At 32.1% G+C, this 24,118-nt stretch overlaps 1 protein-coding gene across 3 annotated transcripts in view; it reads right to left on the bottom strand.

Annotated features, from left to right (window-relative positions):
* The window catches only part of Sbf (SET domain binding factor), a 320,087-nt gene that overhangs the window by 94,360 nt on the left and 201,609 nt on the right, over positions 1-24,118 (bottom strand). For all 3 annotated transcript variants that reach the window (XM_085822442.1, XM_085822443.1, XM_085822441.1), the window contains exons 25-26: positions 19,999-20,195; positions 7,135-7,348 (exon numbers count right to left, since the gene is read on the bottom strand). In XM_085822442.1, the coding sequence (XP_085678568.1) occupies positions 7,135-7,348; positions 19,999-20,195 (411 nt within the window). The remainder of the gene's footprint in view (positions 1-7,134; positions 7,349-19,998; positions 20,196-24,118) is intronic.

Here is a 24,118-nt window from a genome sequence, read left to right as displayed (position 1 = left end):
TTCATATTTCATTAAGGAAATGTAAAAACCCACCATTTTGATCTTGTCAGTTAATAGCAACTGTTAAACAGCAATACAAACTACGATACTTAACCTTTGCGGCATGGTGGGTCAATATCTGTCCCACCTAATTAATATTTTTTTTCTCAGTTAGCAATCCCATTAGAAATTTTCTAATCTTTTAAAAGTAATCGATTTTAGTTATTAGTTTTCTCAGTAGATGTCACTACCATACCAGGGCTTAAGTTTATAAGCAAAAAATATTCAAAATAGGATCACAAGAGTGATATGCAGGTATCTCGCATTTTTCAATATTTTAAAAAGTTTGGTATACAATTTAGGATATCTATGATTGTTTTTAATGTTCAAAGGTATTTTATTTTCAACAATCTTAATTGGATTGAATATTTTATAGTATTAATTTTGCAGTTGAAATAAGTGGGTTAAAATTTGTCCCACCACACACTTGAATTTCTGCTCAATAGATGGCAGCACTCAAGATTATTTTTTTCTTTTTCTTTTTTGCATCTACTTTTTTCGTGATTGCGCACGCTTTTACATCCTTTGTTTGCTCTGATGTGCTAAAATGTCTAGAAAAAAATTAACAACTCAGGAAGCTTTGGATCTTTTTGCTGAATTGCCATCCGATTGCGACTCAAATGCTTCAGATGTCAGTTCTGATTCAGATGAAATTGAAATCCAGGAGAGAATAACTGAGGTTGAAGTTATTGCTGAAGAAGAAAGGGATACCTGTGAGAACGAGGCTGAATTTACAGAACCCTCAGAATCTTCTGTTCCATGCTGGAACAAACAAGAAGTTGATATTTCACTGCCAGAATTCAAAGAAGATTCGGGACAGACAGGTGAGATTTTTGATTTGGATGATCCAACACCTGTAAATTTATTTTTAAGTATATTCACACTTAAGTTCATTGAACATATTGTTTTTCAATCAAACTTATATGCAACACAGAAAAACAGTGTATTTTCCCCTCTTGATAGTAACGAGTTTTTGCGATTTCTCGCTGTAAATTTGCTAATGGGCGTAAAAAAGTTTCCAAGTTATCGGGACTACTGGAGAAGTACTGCACTATTACACGGTGATTATATAGCAAACATAATGCCTGTCAACAGGTTTAGTTGGATATTGGGAAATTTTCATATAAATGATAATTGTTTACAACCTAAGAGAGGGGAAGCTAATTTTGATAAGCTATACAAAATACGTCCTCTTTTAAATCATCTCTCAGAAAGGTTTATGGCAGTTTTTAATCCTAATGAAACTCAGGCAGTTGATGAATCAATGATTCGCTTCAAAGGGAGAAGCAGCCTAAAGCAGTATATGCCTAAAAAACCCATCAAACGCGGTTACAAAGTATGGATGCGATGTGATGTCACTGGATTTGCATGCCAATTTGAAATTTATACTGGCAAACTTGGTGACTCTGTGGAAAAAAATCTAGGGGAGAGAGTAGTGAAAACTTTGTGCCAGCCTCTTTATGGTAATAACCATAGAGTTTTTATGGACAACTACTTCAGTAGTTATAATTTGTTTCGCTTTTTAAAGACACAGAACATCTATGCATGTGGCACTGTAAATATGAATCGGAAGTATCTACCCAAAAATTTAAAAGAAGACAAATTTATGTCGAGAGGAGATATAGACTTTTCAGTTAGCGATGATTCAATTTATTGCATAAAATGGAAGGATAAAAGATCCGTTTCTATCCTGTCTTGCTTGGAAAAGGCAACTGAAATGAAAGAAATTAATAGGAAAGAACGAGATGCAAAAACAAAAAAAGTACTGTGCCCAGATAGCATTATTTCATATAATAAGAATATGGGATATGTCGACTTATTTGATCAACTGAAAGGATTATATGAAATAGACCGCAAAAGCAAGAAGTGGTGGCACAGGATCTTTTTTTACTTTTTAGATGCGAGTATAGTAAACGCATTTATTCTATTTAAGTTTGTTCGCGAAAGTGATCATGATGTAAAAACAATGAAAGATTTTTGTCTCTCAGTTATAGAAGGTCTAATAGCACTAGCAGGCAAGAAAGAGCTGAAAAGAAAACTGAAATCCCCAGTTCAAATAAAAACTAAAAAACCGTTCGTACAATCAGAAAAGAGACTAAAAAATGTAAGTCACGTGCCAAAGAGAACGAGCAGGAGAAGATGTGCATATTGCAGCACATCGAAAGAAGAACGACGAACATTTTGGATGTGTGAAACATGTGAAGTGCCTCTATGCTTACAAAAGAATGAAACATGTTTTTCAAAGTTTCATGAAAAATGACTTTTTCAATTTTAATCATATATAAAATGATTTTGAATCAAGTGTCAATTTTAATATTTTATTTAGTATCATATGTACGAGTATAAAATTTTAATCTTAAAATAATATCCAAGAAAATATTTTCTTTTGTTCCTAAAATTAAAAAATATTAAATATATTGTACAAAATGCATTTTAATGTATTTATTATCAATATTTTAGAATGCATGCTTTATTTTGTTTATTCATTCCACATACGATTTGTTTTTCCTGCTATACACCAATATGCTATAAGACATGTGCTAGTTGCATGGTGGGACAAACGGTATCCCACCTTCCCCCGTAAAAAATAAAAGCGCAGAATTTTTTTCAAGCCTGAAAGGCACTTAAGTAAGTCCATCTGACTTATTCTAAGACATTTTTTTAAAGATTAAAATATATTTTAAATATGCGTGTCGCAAAGGGTTAAACTACTTCAGAAATTTTCATTATTAATAAAGAAATATTTAGCACCATTTAAGACCTTTTTTAAAAATTAATCAAAACTACATTACATCAGCAAATTTTGTTCTTAATACAGTTAATTAATATCTTGATCAAATATTCATACCAGAAAACTTCTAATTTGCTTCTGGTAAAAAGCAGTACACATCATCAAAAATTACATGTACAGATTATATATGTAATAATTTGTACATGTAATTTTATATGTATAGTCACTTAATATGCATAAGTGACTTTAAATTTATCTATTGTATTTACTTATTCTATTGATAATTCAAATGATTTCTTACAAGCTTGATAAAGTTTTAGATCGAAAACATAACCTTTCAAAGTACATTATTCAAATACTTTTAGAATTCTATATTTAGTTTAATTTATAAAAATGAAAAATACCAAGATGTTTCAATTAAGTACTGCAGGAAAATAATCTTGACACAGTTAGATAGCGTTTTCTTGCTCTGGGATTTGATAGAATGCTTACAGGCCATTACTTTATTACACGTATTGACTCCTGATTTCAAAGTGGACTGAAGCTTGCTTTACGTGCTTAAATAATGACATGAGATTAAAATACTAATAAAAACTTTATTATTATATTTTCTTCAAATTTTATTTAAGGTTGAAGTAAAGAACAATAAATGAGAACAAAGCTTTCCATAACTGCATACAGCACTTACAAAAGTCTCAAACCTCTTTGTTCATTTGCACATCAATGCAGATTATTAACATTTCCAAGAGAACAAAATATTTGCCAAAGACCTATTTTAAAGGTTCAATATTATTACCTGGCCTATTTGTAATATTATTTTCACATAACAATTGTGCTTCTTTTCAAAGGCCATTTTTCTTTCATTTTCATATTTTAGGCACCTCTTTTCAATTAATCATAAAAAATAGATAGAAGAAAAAGAACATTACAGAGAAATGGGTTTGCAGTTTCAAGACTAGCAAATGTATCTTGAGCATATTACAACATGTTAAGATGTTTGTTTTACAAAATGTTACCAATTTATGACTTCATAACAGTATATTGGTACATATCTGCCTGTACTCTAATAATATCCTTCAAGAGTACTTCAGCATTTTCCCATCAAAAAAGAAAGTTAGCAGAGATCCTGCCAAACTTGTACTGATCAGACTGGCAGAATTTGAAGGAATAGATCAGTTTTTATTTAGTTGAGAAGCAACAGACCCAAATTACAAAAACAACATGTAATTTTGGAACCCTTCCCCAGATCCACTTTTGAATGGCTATTTGCTTGTCACAGTTTTTTATGGTACATTATCAAAACTCATCTGTTTTTTAATAAAGACCCGAATCATGCCCATTAAAGCATACTTATTTATGTCAAGCTCCCATTACAGCATTACATACTGTTCTGCCCCAAATTTTAAACATTTTTCATAAAATGCAAAGGGAAAACATATATAATAGTTAACTTAAATCCTTTGCTAGCAGAACTACGCTGGCTTATTGAGGATTAATCAGGATTACAGCAAAACAAGCTAAAGTCTTATGAGTGCATTGTGACATCAAACTTATCCACTACTGACACTAGATTGCACTATTTGTTGACAGTTCTTATTGGTCAAAAATGGGTGAAAGCATGAAACTACACCTTCAAATGTTATTATTGAATTTCTGCAGGAAAATGAAGACTATATAAAGTTGAATTTCAAGAAAATTTTGCATCAAAATAAAATTCAGTAGAAATTTTCTTAAAGATTATTTTTCTAATCTCTTAAAGCTAAATATGACATATAATAATGCATGTCTTTCACATAATAACAGTCAACCCACTTTTAAACCATCAACTTCAAACCTAGAATTTAATAGGGCTATATATGACCCAGTTATCGAATATATAAAATGAAATTTTAACTGTTATCTGCTAAGCTACTGTGCTTTAAATTTTAATGTTACTAACAATTTGTTTAAATGTCATATTAACAATTAATTGACTTATACATCCCCCCTTTTTTTTCTAAAAGTTTTTCAAAGAGATTAAAGACCTTTTGGATATAAAGAATACTGGAATATTAAAAATTACTTAACACTTCAAAAGCAAAAACTATGATGCACCTCACAAAACTTATCAACTTACTTAGAATAAATATAAATCAATTTAATTTTAAATATTACATACAACAAAATACGTATGCCTGGTTTTTACGACAGCTAAAACTGAACCGATGAAAAATAAAAAGACTCATGGATTAAACCATAATTGAATTAATGAATTACATAAACTATTTCAATCATCATGAAGACCTGTATTCAAACAGCTTTTATTAGCTAATTTTTATATTTACTTATTTTGGTCTCTATTTTCATAAACTTACATTTATTAAGATGACATTTATATCATTACATTTATATATTATATATATTTATCTTATTATATATAGTAAGCAAAATGTTATAAGTTATAAGCTAATATATATTAAGAGGCAAAAATCTCATGACCAGATAAAGCCGGCCATGGTGCTCATAGGGTTAAAAGATGGAAAGTAAGTTGAGAAAAATAATACCTCTCTATGAAATTCATTAATAATTACCCTTAATTTTATAACATGATTTCTACAAAGTTCAATATTATAACATGATTTTTACAAGTTCAAATTACAAAATGAACCTTCAGGATTAATATATTGTGTTCTCTGCTTGACAGATTGTTAATATTTCAATATAAATGCATACATTAAATTTATGCAATTCTCTGCAAAACACATAATTCAGATAACAAGAAAATAAATAATTTGATTAATAAGCCTTTAAAATAATATGACAATGCTAAATGTGCTAAATGCCAAGAATTCAAGAATCAGGAACTTCTCTAATGTTGAAAATCAAAACATAACAAAAGAGTTTCATAGCAATTTTTATGTACGTAACAATCCCCCCTCTCCCCAAAAAAGGAAGGAAAAGAACACAAAAAACAACTGCGCATAAAACAAAAACTGTCAATGACTGAGTAGTGTCACTTACAGATGGAACTTAAATGAATCTTACAGCAAAATTAATCACACAACTTTATGAAATTTTGTGCTTTATAAATTACGTAATAAAAATCTAAAATGCAGTGAAATAATACAAGTAATATACTTATTCAAAAATAAGACCCCTTCAAACATAAGATCCTCTTTACAATTCAAGATAATAATTTTTTTGTCTTGCTGTAATCATGGGAATTTTATTTTTTCCCTCCTTCTAAATTTCCTTGAAATGGTTGAATCTGTAGCTGTCGCCCAAGATCATTGTTATCTATCTATTTTTTAGGCATTTTAGTGACCAGAGTAGTATATGCAGACTTTGCAGGTAGATATGGCTGCTACAATAAGTAGTAGCTAACACAATTTACATGTACTGTATCTGCATGGTTTACTTAATGATAATTAAATTCCTTCTTCCTCTTCTTTTATTTCATTTACCAAAGTATCTGTATGTAAAATCCTCCCAAATTTTAAGGGAGAGGAGGATGCTTATTTTTGAGTATATATAGTAATTAAAAAAGCCAAATCTCAATGCAATTCAATTTGTTCATTAATAGTTTCAAATAAAATCAAAAGTCTTTAATACGGACTCGTCGGGACTTTGGCGATTCCAGATTATCAGTTTTTTCAGATTATAGATCATCAGTTTAAATCTGCTAAGATGGCATGCAGAATTATAAAATTAAAAATATAAAAACCGTAATTTATGAAATAAAGAGCAATTATGATCTAAAGGGTGTCAAAATTTTTAAAAAAATTAAAAAAATAATAATAAAATAATAATAATTAAAAAACACTTTATATTTATTTGTTTACTTTATTAACATTTCTTTTAACACGCGCATGCGCAAAGCATACATTTTTTTAAAATTGCTCTAACAGTCTGCAAAAAATAATAAGCCGGATCCAATTAGAAGATTAAAGAACAACACAATTTGCAACATTAACTGAAATACATAATAAGATAATTTTAGCTTAGCTTATACCGTCCATTATACATTAAACGCGCATGCGTTAACGTATTATGCGTTGATGCATGTGCAGAAAGTTTGTAGCTTTGAGGTCCGCATTATAGATCATTACAGATTATGGACATTCGGATTAAAGACTTTTGACTGTACTGTAAATGACTAGCAATTCATTTCACAATCTTCTACTTTAAAATTGATATGCTGTGATGGAAAAAAACTGGGTAAAAATTATATTAAATGTATTATCAGAGAATATTCAGTTGAAAAATTTCAAGAACTTCATTAAAATGATATATAATATATACATTTATAAATATCATAAATATAGATACATAAATATTTCATGATCCACAACTAATTCTAATATATTCAAAAAATTAGATGTTACCTGCGACTAACAGAATATGTACTGTTAATAGATGAGATTCTAAAGCCTTCAGCTTTACTCTTGTTATTTCCACCATTTAGGACTCCAAGGCCTAATCTTTGAAAATCTTTACAATAACTTCGTTCAGACAACTTTTCTAAAGTCTTAGAATCCATATGTTGAGCATAGGTTGGTATATGGGGTGTAGATACAGCAAGGTCACTTTCATCAATCACTATATTATTTTAAAAACACTTTAGTTAAAATCATTTTACAGATTACTTTAAGGATTGAAATTATAATTTAGTTCTCTGTAATTATTATCACCATGATAAAGGAATTAACTAGGATATAATGCTGTACCTAATAAATACAGGATATCAAAAGTTTCATGTTATATTTTCCAACCGTGAGACACAAAAACACTACGAATACAGCCTAAGAAATATCTCAAATATGGCAGATGCATATCACAATGCCTCCTCTTGAAATCTCATTATTTAAAAAATTTCTATCTTTTTTGAATGTGCATAGAAAGTTGAACAAATTAAAATGCATTATTCAAAATATAAAATCATAAGAAATTTCATCCAAAGAATAGAATACGCAGATGGTTGTAAATAATAGTATGATTTTCCCATTCCTAATTTTCCAAGTTATAAAAAATAAATAAAAAGCATGCTTTATTTCAGAAGTATAGACTATTATTTTACAAAGCATTTATTTTTGTTCTACTGTAATTAGACTTCATGTTTAACTACAGTAGAACAAAAATATAAGTGAAGACAATGTAAATAGGATTGAAATATTGGGTGCCCAGTACATACATTAAAAGCAAAATAATCGATCTACCTAGTTTTTAAATTGTAATAACGAGAGATAAAAGAAAATCATACACTTTCATGTATAATTTTAAGACCAAACTATAACTTGGACACTTATCCTTATTCTAATAAGTCTGAACGTTTAAAAACAATGAATAGAAAAAATTTCACTCCTGACCATTAATTCATAAATCTAAAAATATAGATTCTAATCCTCTCTATATATTTAGAATTCTGGATTCTAATTCAACATTTAACTTCTCTGACCAAACATGATGAATTAAAAATTTAAGAATTAGAAATTAGAAATAATCGCATGTGTTTACAATAGAGAACAATAAAATTAAATTTAAAAAAAAAAAAAAAAAGAAAGGAAAAAAAAATATCTCTTTCATCATCGTAAAATATATATATATATATGTAGGAAATATACACCTAAGCCATTCAGAAAAGTAGATATGGTTTATAAAATATATCAAATTTAGGAAAAAATATTCATTCCATAGAAGGAATTTATAACTGTACCTCATACTGCTAAATAAAATGCAGGAGCTGAGAATTATATCAGATTGGAGAAAAAAGTGTTTAATTACTAGAGTTGTTAGCACACAACATCATTATATGACTTTTAAATTACATTATTTATTTTTTAATGATAAGTATATTAAGATAAGAGTGCTAGAACAGCTGCATTTCTACAAAAAGAAGTGAAGAACTCGTTAACAGATAGTGAGGAAAGTTACGGGCTAAGAAAATTATATTGCATACACGGTGATTAAAATACTAAGATAAAGATTAATGTAGCTCTTCATAGTTTTCTCTTTAAGAAGGGTAATTTTTGTCTGTTAGTTAATATTTAATAAAAAAATTAAACTGTTTAAACATTGATCTTGAAACCCTCTCACTTCCCAAACATTCTAGAAGAGGAGGAACCACTTTCCTCGACTTTTCAGGATTTTCCAAGTAAGTGGGAACTTTGGAATTATATTGAAGATAAAGAATTTCATATAACCCAAAATAAAAATTCTCTACAGCAGATGATATGTTAATAAAGTAAAAAATAAAAGTAATCATTTTTAAGTGATAGACTCAGAGAAAAATTCAAAACTATAAAATTTTCTTATGAAAGTGGTGATAAAAGTGTTCTATCAAAAAAAAAAAAAAAAATAAATAAATAAAAATAAAAATAAATAAATAAATAAATAAATAAAGCAAACAAACATGATTTTTCAAAATAGAACCATGCCAGCAGATCACATGTTACAAAAATTGCTCCCCCTAAATAGCGTTATTATTTTTACAACAATAAACAATTTATCATATTTAATTTTGCACCCACTCAATTCTTCAATGGAGCAAGGGTTTCACTTGTTCTACTTGTGTCAAAATGTAATTAAATATACTGCCTATTACATTCACAAAACTGGATTAAAAGTACTTTTACTGAGCCAGGCTGTCTGATCAAGCATAAAGAAATATTAGCGAAGTAAAAGAAATATTAGCCAAGTTAAAATATTAGCGAAGCCTGGCTCAGTAAAAGTAGGCGGCCAGTGCAACTCTGATTAAAAATCTAGTTATAACCACGTGCAGTGCTGATAAGCACTACGTGTTTCTGTGACTCCTTCTCCTATTTTCTTCTTTCTATGTATTTCTTTCTCCTGATGAGGAGGGACCTTTAGCTGCCTCGAAATCGATTGAGTGTTTCATTATACCTACGCTAAATATAAGGTTGTTTTTTACGATTTTGATTATTACACATGCTATTAATCTTTTGTCTTTAATCAGATATTTTTTTTTAAATAATGCAGTTAAATATTTTAATTTCAAAAGTGCAGCCCTGTATATTTACATGTGTATATATATAGGCTGTTTGAAAAGTTTCCAACCTAACAAAGAAAAACAGGGTTCATAGCCACATTTTAGTTAAAAAAATAAGCACCTATAAGCACTTTTCAAGCACATTTTAAGAAAAAAAATAAGCATGTGCTAATTACATTATACACAACTGCATAGCCCTAATACTTGTAATTTAAAATATGAGAAATGCAGTATTTATTAAGAAAGAATAAGCATTACCTCAACCATGGAAAATAATTACTTTTTTTTTTTTAAATTTTAAATAACAGTTCAATTTACAGAACAAGTTTACAATGAGAGGAAAAAAAACTATGCAGAACTAAACTATATTACAAGATTTAATGATGAAATTTCAGTTCAAAATAGAGAAAATAAATAATAATAAGGCATATTTATTGTATTCGCTTGGAAATTAATAGTAAATACAATTTATTTTCCCACTCATATTGATATTTAAATAATTTAAATCTAAATCCTGAACATTTTTAAAATTTTCATTGTATATCAGTTTTCTCTTAACAGATTGCAAGCAAAGTAATTTAAGTAAAAAAGAGGAACATTTCTGAAATCAGAAGACAGAAATTTTCTTCATGCAGTCATCCTTTAACAGTCAAAGCTTAACTAACCTGCATACTTGTAAATTGGCGAATATTCGGACGCTCGAGCGTAACTTGAAAAAGAGGAGTGGAGGGGGGGGGTAGACTGTAGCCGCTCTTTAAATTTTTCCGCTGAATGCTTTTGACATTTCGATATGCGCATCATATAAAAATAAACCAATGGAACTGAAAAATATTTTGCTTAGTAAGCACAGTAGAACTCTTTTAAGTGTTCATAAACAAATCTCGGACAAAACATCAACATTAATTATCTCTGCAAAATATCGCAAACATTATTGCACAATACGTGCGCCGTAATTCTTCCTTACATGATATTACGCAATCTGAATCAACAGCTGCTGGTATTAAGAGAATAAAGAACTACATAGCGTATTTGGAAACTAAGTACCGTTTCATTCTAGCGCCGTTGCAGCGCTGTGGTAGGCGTCCGCTATGGTAGGTGTCCCGTGCATGCGCACTAGTCTTTCTTGTTCACTGACTTTCAATTGCCGCCATTTTAATTGCTCAGAGTTGTGTTTTTAGTTTGCTGTGCAAATTCAAAATGTTTAAGACAATTAGTTCTCCCGCTGACTGTGAGATTCGTGCCGTGATTAAATTTTTGAATGTGAGAAATGTTAAACCGGCCGAAATTTATCGTCAAGTGACAGAAGTTTACGGTGAATATGCGATAAGTGATGAAATGGTGAGAAAGTGGGTAAGAATGTTTAATGCAGGTCGAACAAATGTCCATGCCGAGGCTCAGAGTGGTCGGCCTTCTGTTGTCACCGATGATTTGGTAAGGAAAGTTGATGAAACAATTCCTGAGAACAGACGCTTCACAATGACAACTCTTTCAGAGGCATTTCCACAAATTTCCCGTACTGTCTGACCGTTTGAATTATCACAAACTGTATTCCCGATGGGTTCCAAAAATGCTCACTGATGTTCACAAAACAAAGTGACTTGGTAGTGCCCTGACATTTCTCACGCGGTACAGTGATGAGGGAGAAAACTTTTTAAACCAAATTGTGATAGGTGATGAAACTCGGGTGTGTCATTTCACACCAGAATCGAAACAACAATCGATGGAGTGGAGACACACTCATTCTCCGAAAAAACAAAAGTTCAAAGTGACAATGTCATCACAAAAAATCATGTGCACTGTCTTCTGGGACAGGAAAGGCATTTTGCTTACTGAATTTCTTCCCAGAGGTGAAACTATCAATGCGGCACGATATTGTGAGATTTTAACAAAACTAAGGTGTGCCATTCAAAACAAATGAAGAGGAATGCTCAGTAAAGGAATTGTGTTGCTCCATGACAATGCTCGGCCCCATACTGCTGGTGTCACTCAATCGTTAACTCGACAGTTTCATTGGGAGCAGTTCGATCACCCGCCGTAAAGCCCGGACTTGGCGCCGTTCTGCACTATCACTTGTTCCTGCACATGAAACGCGAGCTTGGTGGCAAGCGCTTTGGATCTGACGATGACACGAAAAATGCTGTGGAGTCGTGGTTATCGAAACTGGCGGGAAGTTTCTTTGACGATGGTATACAAAAACTGGTCACCCGCTATGACAAGTGTTTGATCATTGGCGGAAACTATGTTGAAAAATAGTTTAAGACATGTATTTTCCTGTAAAAATAAAATTGGATTCGAAAAAATTGTTTTACTATTTGTTTTTTTCAAAACGGTACTTAGTTTCCGAATGCGCCTCGTAAATAACTGGGGTGTTTTTCATTCTAATTTTCAACAGACGGCGTTAAATTTCCGGAACAGAATCATTCTTCGCTTGGGTTGATAGACCGTAGAACTTTTAGTCCTACTCAATCCAGATTGGAAAGTGACCCTCCCCCCCAAAAAAAAAGTCGGTTGTTTGTTTTGCAGCGAACTGTAACAGTTTCAATATTCGAGATTTTGCAGAGAAAGGGGAAAACCTCCCAATCTTCGTACTGTATAATGTATTGGCCAAAAAAAACAAAATTATTTTGACTATTCGATTACTTTCCCTTTATTTAAGCCATTCCAAATATTATTCCTTATAAAGCTAATCTGTGGTAAAACACAACCATTTTTGAAAGTTTACTATACTTCAACAGTTACTGCAACTATGTTATTATAAACATTCATACATATAATATAAGCATAACGATCATAATAAACACGAATATGAACTGAGCAAGCGGAACAAGAATGCAAATTATTAAGATCTTGACAGAAATTCAAACGTGTATAGTATTTGGGTGGAAAGAAAAGAATTCCGAATGTACCGGAATTTTCTACTGCTTTCGCAATTCTTTGACCAATAGACCAACGGGCACCTGTCTGTACTCTTCGTGCACACCAAAGGTTATGCTAATGCAGAGAAAAGCTATTTCCGGGAGTATGATTCACCATCTGATATTCCATAAGAAAAGTTGTTTATTTAGTTTCGGCTTTGGTACGGGGAAAAATAGCGTGTTCGTTAAAAAAAAAAAAAGCATTTAAAGCAAAAAATAAGCACCTATAAGGGCCTTTATATTTTATTTTCAAATATAAGGACTTAAAAACACTTATAAGGAATGCTAAGAACCCTGGAAAAAAGATATTTTTCCTCCAAAATTACCTTTATTTTTTTGACATAGTCTCCTTGTAAACCTATACATTTCTTCCAGCGATACTACCATCCTTTTAACCGACCCAAATAATATGTGGAATCTTTCTTTGCAAAGTCTTCTCATATGTTTGACCTATATCTTAAGCGCTTCTTTTAGCTTTCTTTTAGGGAAAAAGTCACATGTTGCCAAGTCTGGTGAATAGAGCAGGTGGACAAGCATTTCAAACCATAATTCATGGATTTTCGCCATCCCAACAACCGCTGGGGTGAGAGATGGAGCACTGTCTTGGTGAAACATTTTTTTTTCCCCTTTTGCAAATGTGTCTGTTTTTCCACAAGTTCTGCCTTCAGCTTGTCAAGTAACATTGCATAGTATACTCTGGTAATGGTTTTCCCTTTTCAAGGTAAAACCGTTGCCATCATTTTCCCAGCAGAATGAGCAGTTTTTGCCTGTTTTGGGGCCGATTCTCCTTTTACACTGTTTTGACTTTTTTTTTTTTCCCCTGGGTTGTAATGATACATCCAGGTTTCATCTCCAGTGATAAATAAAGAGTCGAAGAAACTCCAATTTATTGCACCAATAGAAAGGTGCAAATGTTCATTTGGACACATTTTTGGCCCAAAATGAGCAAATGTGGTACCCAATGTGCAGCCAGCTTGCGCATATCTAAATCTTGGTTCAATATATGGTAAACACGTTCTTTGGACATGCTCACAGCCTCTGCTATCTTTCTAAACTTGATTCCACAGTTGTCCAGCACCATTTACTGGATTTTAGCGAAGTTTTTGTCAATGGTTGCAGTTTTTGGCTGTCCTGAGCGTTCATCATCACCCAGGCTAGTATGCTCACGTTTAAATTCAGCTGCCCAAAATTTCACAAGATAGTGCAGAGTCTCCGTACACTATGTCTAAGTCTTCTTTAATCTGAGTGGGCATATTACATTTCAAAAACCGGTATCTAATGACAGCACGATACATGCTTTTTTACATTTTTGGAAAAACGGCCACATCAACTCAGTAATTGTCCAAAAAAAAAAAAAAAAAAAAAAAAAAAAAAAAAAACCTTTACATTCAAAATAGCTGAAATTTTTATTTGTGGTTATCAAGTGATGCCCAAACAAGTCCCCTCACACACACTTTGGTTTATTTCAGTTGCTATCTACATATTGAGGTTGGAAACTTTTCAGACAGTCCTCATACATCAAATCAAATTAATTTTAAATGTATCAGCAGAAAGCAAATAGTAACTTCATACTTGATATTAGACATAGAAAATTTGTGTATGTATTTGTAAAGTGAAATGAAAGTTCAGAAAAAAAAAAAAAAAGAAGAAGAAGAAGAAGAAATATAAAACAAGTTTACAATTTAAATAGCCTTAACAATTAGTATTAAACAGACATACCAGAAAATAAAGTGGAAGTGAGAAGTAGATCACAATTAAAAAGAAATACATGCAGACTATTATTTACTGACAAACATGAAAAGCCACAGAAAAAGCAAAACAGAAATTTGAGAGAATAATTGTACTTATATGAAAGAATAAAATGTAATATAAAAAATGCTTAATATTAGAAAATTTAAAAACAGTACATATCAAGCAACAAAAATAAATTCTTCACATTAATATAAAAAAGACAGATATAACTTAGGAGTAGTTTCAAAGAGGAAAGTAAAGAATGCTAGCAAATGAGATGTTGAAGAGATTGATAACAAGATTGGACTTTTTTAAAGGTTCTGACTATTAATAATGTCACAAATTAAATTAGAAATCTGAAGTTCTAATATTAAAAAAAAAAAAAAAAAAAAAGACATTTTTAGAGGAGGTTGAAAATTATTCAGAGAGTTCACATATCTTCACGAGCACCTGATTTCTATTTCTCGCTTCTAATTTTATGATCTTCTTTTGCAGATATATATTTTACATACATATATCTTCACGCATTTTTATACATGTTCTTAAGAATTACCTAGTATTCATCTCATGCTTTTGAAAAATTAATATTTGTAGTAACATAATAACTAAGTCTATCTCACAATGAAATACTTTTAAAAGGTTAACTCTTCAAGCAGCCAAAGATTTTGTCAAATAAAATAATAGGAAAGAGGTATTTTCATGATTTTAATTTCCTTGGAAGGTTGTTGAATGTGGAAGAGAGGTATGAGATACTTGTTTAAAACTGGAACTGAGTTCAGGTAGACAAAATAATACCAAAATCTAATAACCCAAGCTTTGATTCTATGCTCTTCCCACTTTGCACTTATTTCCAGCAGAATGTTTTAATGGTTCCGACTTATCTCAAAAAAATCCATATGAGTACTCACTTAAAGATATTTTAAAAAAATGAAAGGAAAGGAAAAAAAAAAAAAAAAAAAAAGACTGGCACAAAACATTTTATGCAGAATACATAGCAATGACATCTTTGCAAGGCACGAGTCGCATATATCAGAACACATGTAGAGTGACATATATCTGTACGAGAGCTGTAGAATTTTTACAATTAAGTAAGTTAACACAGTCTTACAGCTACAGCTTGGAAATACAGATGAAGTTTAAATTTTCAAATATGATCACTGCAAGAATTTTGCAAGCTTAAAATAGTATCACATTTAAAAGACTGGATGAACATGTTTCAGTCCAAGAAAAAGAATCACTGCACAAAAGGGATACATCACTGCTCTAAATAATACTCAAATTCAATGCCAGAATGTCAACAAATATCCACATGAGAATTGTAGAATTCTTTCTTCATTATATCATTATTATTTAGAAGCTGACAACCAGACTGACAAAGAGCTATGCAGGTCATCTGAGATTAGCCCTTTGGACACTATACGAATTATCAACATGGGAATTTGTTAGAGTGCAGAATATTTGGGGAAATATGTTATAAATACCACATCTTGCTATAAATACAAGATGTCAGGGAAAAGCTAGCTAGGTTTTATTCCCTTACATATTGATTTTTAATTAGAAAAACATAAAAAATCAACCAATAAATTTCAAACAAAATTTCTTAAAATATGCAGCAACTTGACTTGTCTAGTCACATTTCCCACTGTTTTAAGCAGATGGCAGGAGTTGTGGCTCTGTAATAGCTTAGGATTTTCTAGTTAAGTGAGATCTTAATATATCCAGAAACATATCTGGCAAGGGAATGCTATGCTCAGATTCTTTTTAATGAATAACATTCATTAATCCCTTACATTTTTCTATTGGATTTAGCCACTTCTAACAGGAAAATATGTGGCAACAGAAGTCTTGAAATACTAAATTATGATTAAAGGAACACTCAACTTGAGCTTAGAATCAATATCATTAAGTTACCAGATCTCAGCATTATCAAATACACATCTCAGTATTATTGGATACACAGAAATACTAAGAAACACAAAAACGCTAGAGCTCTGAATATAACACAGTTAAGGACTATGTAGGAAGTTCAGTGCTTAAAAAATACTCCTACATAATCAAGGAATCTGCATTTCTTCAGTTCTATGCCTCCATGAAAGCGTACCAGTTCTTTTCTGCACTTCTGCATATGTAGGTAGGTATAAAAATTTTTGGCTTCACATATAAAAAATGTTTTGGCAAAAAAATTCTCCTGTAGACACATAGTAGTAATACTAAATGAATAAATCTGAAACTTGGTTACAGAAATTGTATGCATTCCTTTTTGACCATTTACTGAATGATGTGCTAGTTGCTCTAAAGTATCTTAAAACTGAGTATTACTCTATTATTAAATTTTTGATTAAAGAAAATTTTGATCCCAAAGAAATAAAGCAATGTTTGGATCATAGGTATGGTAATTCATTTTTCTATTGGATTTTATTTTTCTATCATCTTCCTATTCTGTAGTGACAGAATGGGTAAAACAATTTCACATGGACTGAGGATTTATAGAGGGTGTTTCTCATAAATGTTGATCACAGGAAGCACAGCTATCGAACAATTTATAATGATAGATGATTAAGCGGAATGGTAAGAAGATAAGAGCACTATTGGATACATCTAAAACAAATGTCTTGTGTATACTATATAAGCAAAATCTCTGCCAAATGGGGACACGAGCTTCTTACAGCAGTTCAAAATAATTCAGCAGCGCCGGTTTAGATCTTAACCATCCCCTTTACAAAACAGATTTAGCTCTAAGTTATTATTTCCAATCTCCAAACTAAAATTTGATCTTTGTGGAAAGTGTGTGTGTGATTATGGCAAAGCCTCGAGGGCTATCTGCCTACGGGAAAAGATGCCTTCGTGGAGGACTTTCTAAGAGAAACTGGCTCGTATACACGTTACACATGGGGAAAACCACGAAAACTCCCACGCAGCCAGCCCGTTCACGGAATTCGAACCTCGGACTGAACTACCAGTGCTCAGCAACTTTAACGCTCGGTCGCTGGTGGGCTCTTTGTGGAAAGAAACTTAATATTGGCAGTATGAAAACAGCAGTTATGGAATATTTTCAGGACAAATCTTCAGATTAGTTTTACAAAGATCATAGAGTTCTTTACTGAATGATGAGCAAATGTATTGAGGTACAAGGTGATCATATTGAAAAATAAATTTTTAAAATGCTATTTCTTTTAGAAGAATAATATCATAACAGAAACTTCTGGATCTACCAATGCATAGGCATAGCTTGGCTGCTTGGAGGGTCAAATGGCAAATATTATCATAAAAAATCTAGCCGATGCATTTTCAAAACTAAAAGAATTTAAAAAAACTGATAACTTTTACATAAAGAAGGAAATACTAAACACATGTTTTACATTCTTTCACCACACTTACTAAATATTTAAATTATGGAACATTTATAAACACTGCCCATTTGATTTTGGATACTACATCACTTCAATAACAGTGCAGCAAACCAACAATTTTAAATGAACAGATAAGCATTTTGATAGACAGATGGTTTTATACAAAATTATTATTTTGGAAATTTATTTTAAATGTTAACATTCCACGCTTAAAAATCAAATTTCAACAAGTCACAGTAAAATTCACTTCATACACTAAAATAAGATTAGGAATAATCAGAAAAAATGACAATCATAGAGTGTTCCTAAAGTGTGAATCCACTGATAAGAAATGCAAAAATAATGAATTAATTTTAGAGGTATAGTCTATTAACTACTTCTAAGATTTAAATCAATTTTTAAAACAGATAGTTGAACATTTTTAATTTTTAAAAATAAATTAACAAAACTTCTAGCAAACATAAGATAACTGTGCCTTTTATTATCTATTAAAAATAAGTATACCCTCATGGTTAAAGGTTTAAAGGAAGAGAGAAATAAACACACTCAAATTAAATAAAAATAGGAAACATTCATCAAACATCAATACAAACATCAAAAACTACAGTTTTATTGTTTTAAATAAAACAGATCACTGACAAAAAGCACCAGTAATTGTCCAGAAATGTTTAATATGAATGTTTTAATTAATGTTAAAAGTAATTTTAATTTGATGTTAAAAATGATTATGACACCACGACATTTTTACGAGGGCTGTCTGAAAATTTTCCAACCTCAATATGCAGATGGCAACTCAAATCAACCGAAGTGGAGGGAACTTGTTTGGGTATCACTTGATAACTGCCGATAAAAATCTCATCTATTTTAGAAGCAAATGTTTTGTTTAAAATTACGTTTTTGAGTTGATGTGACTGATTTTGCAAAAATGGAAAAATTCGAGTATCGTGCTGTTATTAGATATTTGTTTTCGAAATGTAATATGCCTATTCAGATAAAAGAGGGGTTGGATACAGTGTATCAATTACTACTGTGAAATTTTGGGCAGCTGAATTTAAACATGACTGTACCAGCTTAATGACTATGAGCATTTAGGACGGCCAAAAATGCAACCACTGACAAAAACAAAAAAAAAAAAAAAAAAAAAAAAAAAAAAGCTAAAACCCACTGAATGGTGGTGGACAACTGCCAAATCAAGGTTAGAAGGATAGCAGAGGTTATGAGCATGTCCAAAGAACTTTTGTTATATACTGAACCAAGATTTAGATATGCGCAAGATTAGATGGCTGCACATTGGGTGCTGCGTTTGTTCTATTTGGAACAAAAACATGTCCGAATGAACGGTTTCCACCGATCTGTCGGCACAACAAATCAGAGTTTCTTCGACTCTTAGTCTTTGTAGATGAAACATGGATTCATCATCCAGCCCAGGAATAAAAACACAATTAAAACAAAAGCGAGAATCTGTTCCAAAAAGGCATAAACTGTTCCTTCTTCTGAGAAAGTGATAGCAACAGTTTTCTGGGACAGCCATGAGATTTTCTTAATAGATTATCTTGAAACAAAAAAACCCATTACTGCAGCATTACTACGCAACGTTACTTGACAGGCTGAAGGCAGAAATTGCGGACAAACGGCCACATCTGCAAAGGAAAAAATTTTGTTTCATCAAGACAAGGCTCCATCTCACACCTCAGTGGTTGCAATGGAGAAAATCCAAGATTTAAGGTTTGAACTGCTTGAGGACCTGCCCTATTTGCCAGACCTGGCACCAAGTGACTTTTGTTTTGTTCCCTAAGCTAAAAGAAGCACTTGGGGAACAAAGATTTCCATCAAATGAAGAGAAATCATAAAGAAAGATTCCACATATTATTTGGGTGGGTTAAAAGAGAATGGGAGCATCGCTGGAAGATATGTATGGACTTACAAGGAGATTTTGTTGAAAAATAAAGCTACTTTTGGAGAAAAAGTATTTTTTCTTTGTTAGGTCGGAAACTTTTCAGACAGCCTACGTAATTGATTAATTTTTAATGATAATGTACAATAAATGTCAATATCAAATCTGTATGCCCTAACTCTTCCTTTTTTTAAAAAGTAAGAATTTAAACTGTTGAATAACTAGAAAAATGTTACATATTTTAATTTATGATATAGTAATTCATTTTTAGCTAAGTTACAAAAAGAAGACATACTACTTATTATCAAAAATATTTCATGTTATAAATATACGTAAAGCAAGATTTGAATTACTGGATAAATCATCCTCGTAAAGTGATGATGGTCGGTCAGATTCATTATCAAATCCAACAGATGGAGTTCTTCCAGGACTAGGTAATGTTCTTGAATCATGGGGACCTTGGATTACATATTTCTGTTTTCGTGATGAAGGCTTTGGCTTGAAACCAGCTTTCATTGCAGTTTTCAAAAGTGTTTTTTTGGCAATCACTCTAACATAAATAAATAAATAAAAAATATATAGCATATTTCATTAAAATTTTAAATCGCAACAATTTCAATAAACTATTTTAAATTTCTTCTTTTTCTCCTTTACCCCCTCCTAAATATTAACTGTTTGACTGCTATGCAGCACAAAAGCTCTGCGGTCATTTGTCTCGAAAACCGTTACGCACAGCTCTTGCGCTGCGATTTTCAGTGTGTCTTTGTTGCTTCGTGGGTGTGAACGTACATACCTCACACGTACTTTGTAACACAAGTGCATTCTAAAATAACTAACTGCATCACGGTTTTCGAGACAAATGAACACAGCGCTTTTGCGCCACGTAGCAGTCAAACGGTTAACTTTGTGCGAGAGGTAAGAGTTGTTCTGTGTTAAATGATTAAAAAGTCACTTGTCTTGCAAAAAGATTCTCTCATAGCATACATTTTACAGAAAACAAATTTATGTTACATGTACAAAAACCCAAACAAACGTGCTATTAAGCCTGCTTTGTTACCACATTACACAAACAAATGTGCCTGTTTTGTTACCACATTACAAAGTAATTTGGGATAAAACCATTGGTATTTAATAATTTTATTTACTTGGTGTTAGTGAGCTCAAACAGAAAATGTAGTTTTATTCCTATCTAAATATTAATCTATGCATTATTATTTTGGGGGAGATGCCCAAATAAAATAAAGATAATGTAAAAGCAATAAATGACATATTAATAAAAAGTGAAATAATTGAATTTTCAGATTTAATGAATAAATTTTTTATAAATATTTTTAGTATATGAATAAGACAGTATAATAAATTCAGCACCTGCCACTTATTAAACTTGCTGGTTAATACTCAGCTGCTTATTATATCCGAATTTACAGAAACCTAAACAATACTAGTCAATAGAAAAAACGCCATTTATCAAATTAATCTCTGCCTATAAACTCAATAAATCTCAAACTAGCAAAAGACTGATTCTTCAGATCCAGAATAAACTTTTTGTGGATGATAAAAGCTGTAGTTCATTCATTTATCTTTCAGTCATGCAGTACTTAAATAAAACAGCCTTAGTAGAAATTCCAGCCAGTATAGTTAGAACCAAGACTCTTTGGGGGATGTTGGATACCTTTTCCTAATTTCTGTCAAATACTGTTTGTAAATCTCTTTATCTGGACTAAAGCTGAGAGCAAAAATCTTATGATTAAAAGAAGTAGACTTGTAAAGGTACTGAAAACAAGTTCTTTGTTTGAAGATGAGTGATGTTTTTCAGGATTAAAGATACGGTGGTGCTTAGGTGAGCACAGGTTACCAGCTGATAAGAGTACAGAAGTGCATGCACACATTAAGTTTGAAGGTTGTCCTCGGAAAACATCATGAAATGCTTCCATGCATTACCAATCTTTGATTAGAAAAAGGTAGTGGTCATTGCAAGCTGAAGAAAAAAGAAAAGAAAGCATTGATTATGCCTATAATAACCATTAACTGACAGATTGACTTGACATACAAAGTGCAATGTTCATGTTGGCCATAAACGAGAATTTTGGATTTGAACAAATCACTGGAAGAAACATGTTTTTATTTAATGAGTTCGTGACTTGCAACATGTTGAAAATACCTAAATGAAATTATTTAAGCAAGCTGAAAGATTATGATACGTTTGGCAAATGCAGCCAAAGAGAAGCAGCATTTAAAATGGGAATTTTCCAAACAGCACTATGCAATTTACGAGGGCCATCCAGGAAGTAGATTACGTTTTCGTCTGTGTCCGCTAGGGGCGGGGCTAGCGCGGCCATCTTGGGGTCAGAGCGTTGCGCAGCTCAGTCTGCATCTAGCCGTGCTAGTGAGAGGTTCGCTGTGCTCCGTTCAGATACTGTGACGGTTTGAAATGTCTGCGTTAATTGAAAATCCCGCGAGCTGCGAGGTGCGCTCAGTAATGAGGTTTCTGACTGCAAAAAACTGTAAACCGATAGAAATCTATCGGCAGCTTCGTGAAGTGTATGGGGACAACATTATCACTGAAGGTGGAGTGCGTCAGTGGGTCATAAGATTTCAAAATGGCCGAACCAATGTTCACGACGAAGATCGAAGTGGGAGACCCAGCATAGTGACCGCCGAACTTCTCGAAAAAGTCGATGCTAAAGTCCGTGAAAATCGAAATTTCACAATAATGGAACTTTCTTTGAGTTTTCCACAAATTTCGCGAAGTTTGTTGCACGAAATCATCAGCGAAAAGCTTGGTTACCACAAGTTTTGTGCAAGATGGATTCCAAAAATCTTGACAGAGGACCACAAAAATCAGCGAATGGCTGCAGCGTTGAACTTTTTGGACGCTTACCATAAGGATGGTGACTCTTTACTCGATCGCATCGTTACTGGTGACGAAACATGGGTGAAACATGTGAACTGTGAAACGAAATTGCAATCAATGCAGTGGGGGCACATAAGTTCTCCCCAAAAACCCAAGAAATGCATGCAAACAATGTCGGCAAGGAAGATGATGGCGACTGTTTTTTGGGACAGAAAAGGTGTAATTTTGGTGGACTTCCTGGAAAGAGGCACTACAATAAACTCTCAAAGGTATTGCCAAACTCTCCAAAAACTCAGAAGAGCAATTCAAAACAAGCGCAGAGGAATGTTGAGCTCTAAGATCTTGTTGATTCACGACAACGCCCGGCCCCACACGGCAAATGTCACTCGTAAAGTTCTTGAATCTTTTAAGTGGGAGTTGTTTCCTCATCCGCCGTACAGTCCCGACCTGGCACCGAGCGACTTCCACCTATTCCCAGCAATGAAGAAGTGGCTGGCTATGCAGCGTTTTGATGACGACGCACAGCTGCAAGAAGAGGTAACGAAGTGGTTGAAGGTGCAGGCGGCCGAATTTTTCGACGAAGGAATTTCCAAGCTCGTACATCGCTACGATAAATGCCTTAATTTGTATGGTGACTATGTAGAAAAGTAGTATTTGAGTGTGGCTTTCATCTGTATATAATAAAATTTGTTCCCTATACTTTGTTTATTTTTTTATTCCAAAACGTAATCTACTTTCTGGATAGCCCTCGTATGTAAACAAAGAAATAAAACTGGTAAAGAATTAGTAAAAAATGCAAATGCATCAAGGAAGTGCAAAAAGGGATTAAAAATTAAGAGACATTAACCCCCTTTCTAGAATGGTTTCAAACTACAAGACTACAATATATTCCAATTTTTAGAGCTCTTCTGAATACAAAAGCTGTAGAATTTGCTAAAAGGCTAGAAAAAAATTTTGCACCAACTGGCGGATGGCTCACAAAATGGAAAGAGAGAAATAACATTGTTTATCAGAAACTACATGGTGAGAAGCAAAGGAAGGGCTGAGAACTGGATAAAAAACATTTTCTTCAGCTTGTAAAATACAAGCCACATGATATTTATAACACAGTGAAAAACAGTTGGTTTTCAGAAAGTAAAAGAATGAGTTATTGTGTTATTAATGTACAATATGGATGCAACAATTCAATAAAACACCATTGGATATTGAAACAGGTAGAAAACCTCGATGTTTAAAACGAGTTAAGAATTTACCTTTAACTTACTATAATAACATGAATTTGTGGATAACAAGCTGTTTCTTACAGATTTTTTATTGAAATGTGACAGAGAAGTGAAAAACGAAAAAACAGCTTTACTGTTAAATAACTGTGATGCACAGTTCTCTGCTGTCATTTTGAAAAACATTAAATTTGTGTTTTTTCCAACAAATACAAATTCTATTACTCAGCCTTTAGACAAAGGTGCTAGAAAAGTTTTTAAATGTCATCACAGAAAGGTGTCGTTCAAAAAATAAATAAATAAATAAATAAAATAAAGAAAGAAAACTGAATCTTGTGAAAATGCAAGTACTTCAGAGGAAATAACTAAGTTGATACGATTACTAGAGGGTATACAAAT

This window comes from Stegodyphus dumicola, chromosome 8 (genome assembly GCF_044657685.1).
Source record: "Stegodyphus dumicola isolate Sdum_Otavi_A_Nest chromosome 8, ASM4465768v1".
Taxonomy (NCBI): domain Eukaryota; kingdom Metazoa; phylum Arthropoda; class Arachnida; order Araneae; family Eresidae; genus Stegodyphus; species Stegodyphus dumicola.
The sequence above is the reverse complement of the archived record's forward strand: the minus strand, read 5'-3'. Positions and strand labels throughout refer to the sequence as shown.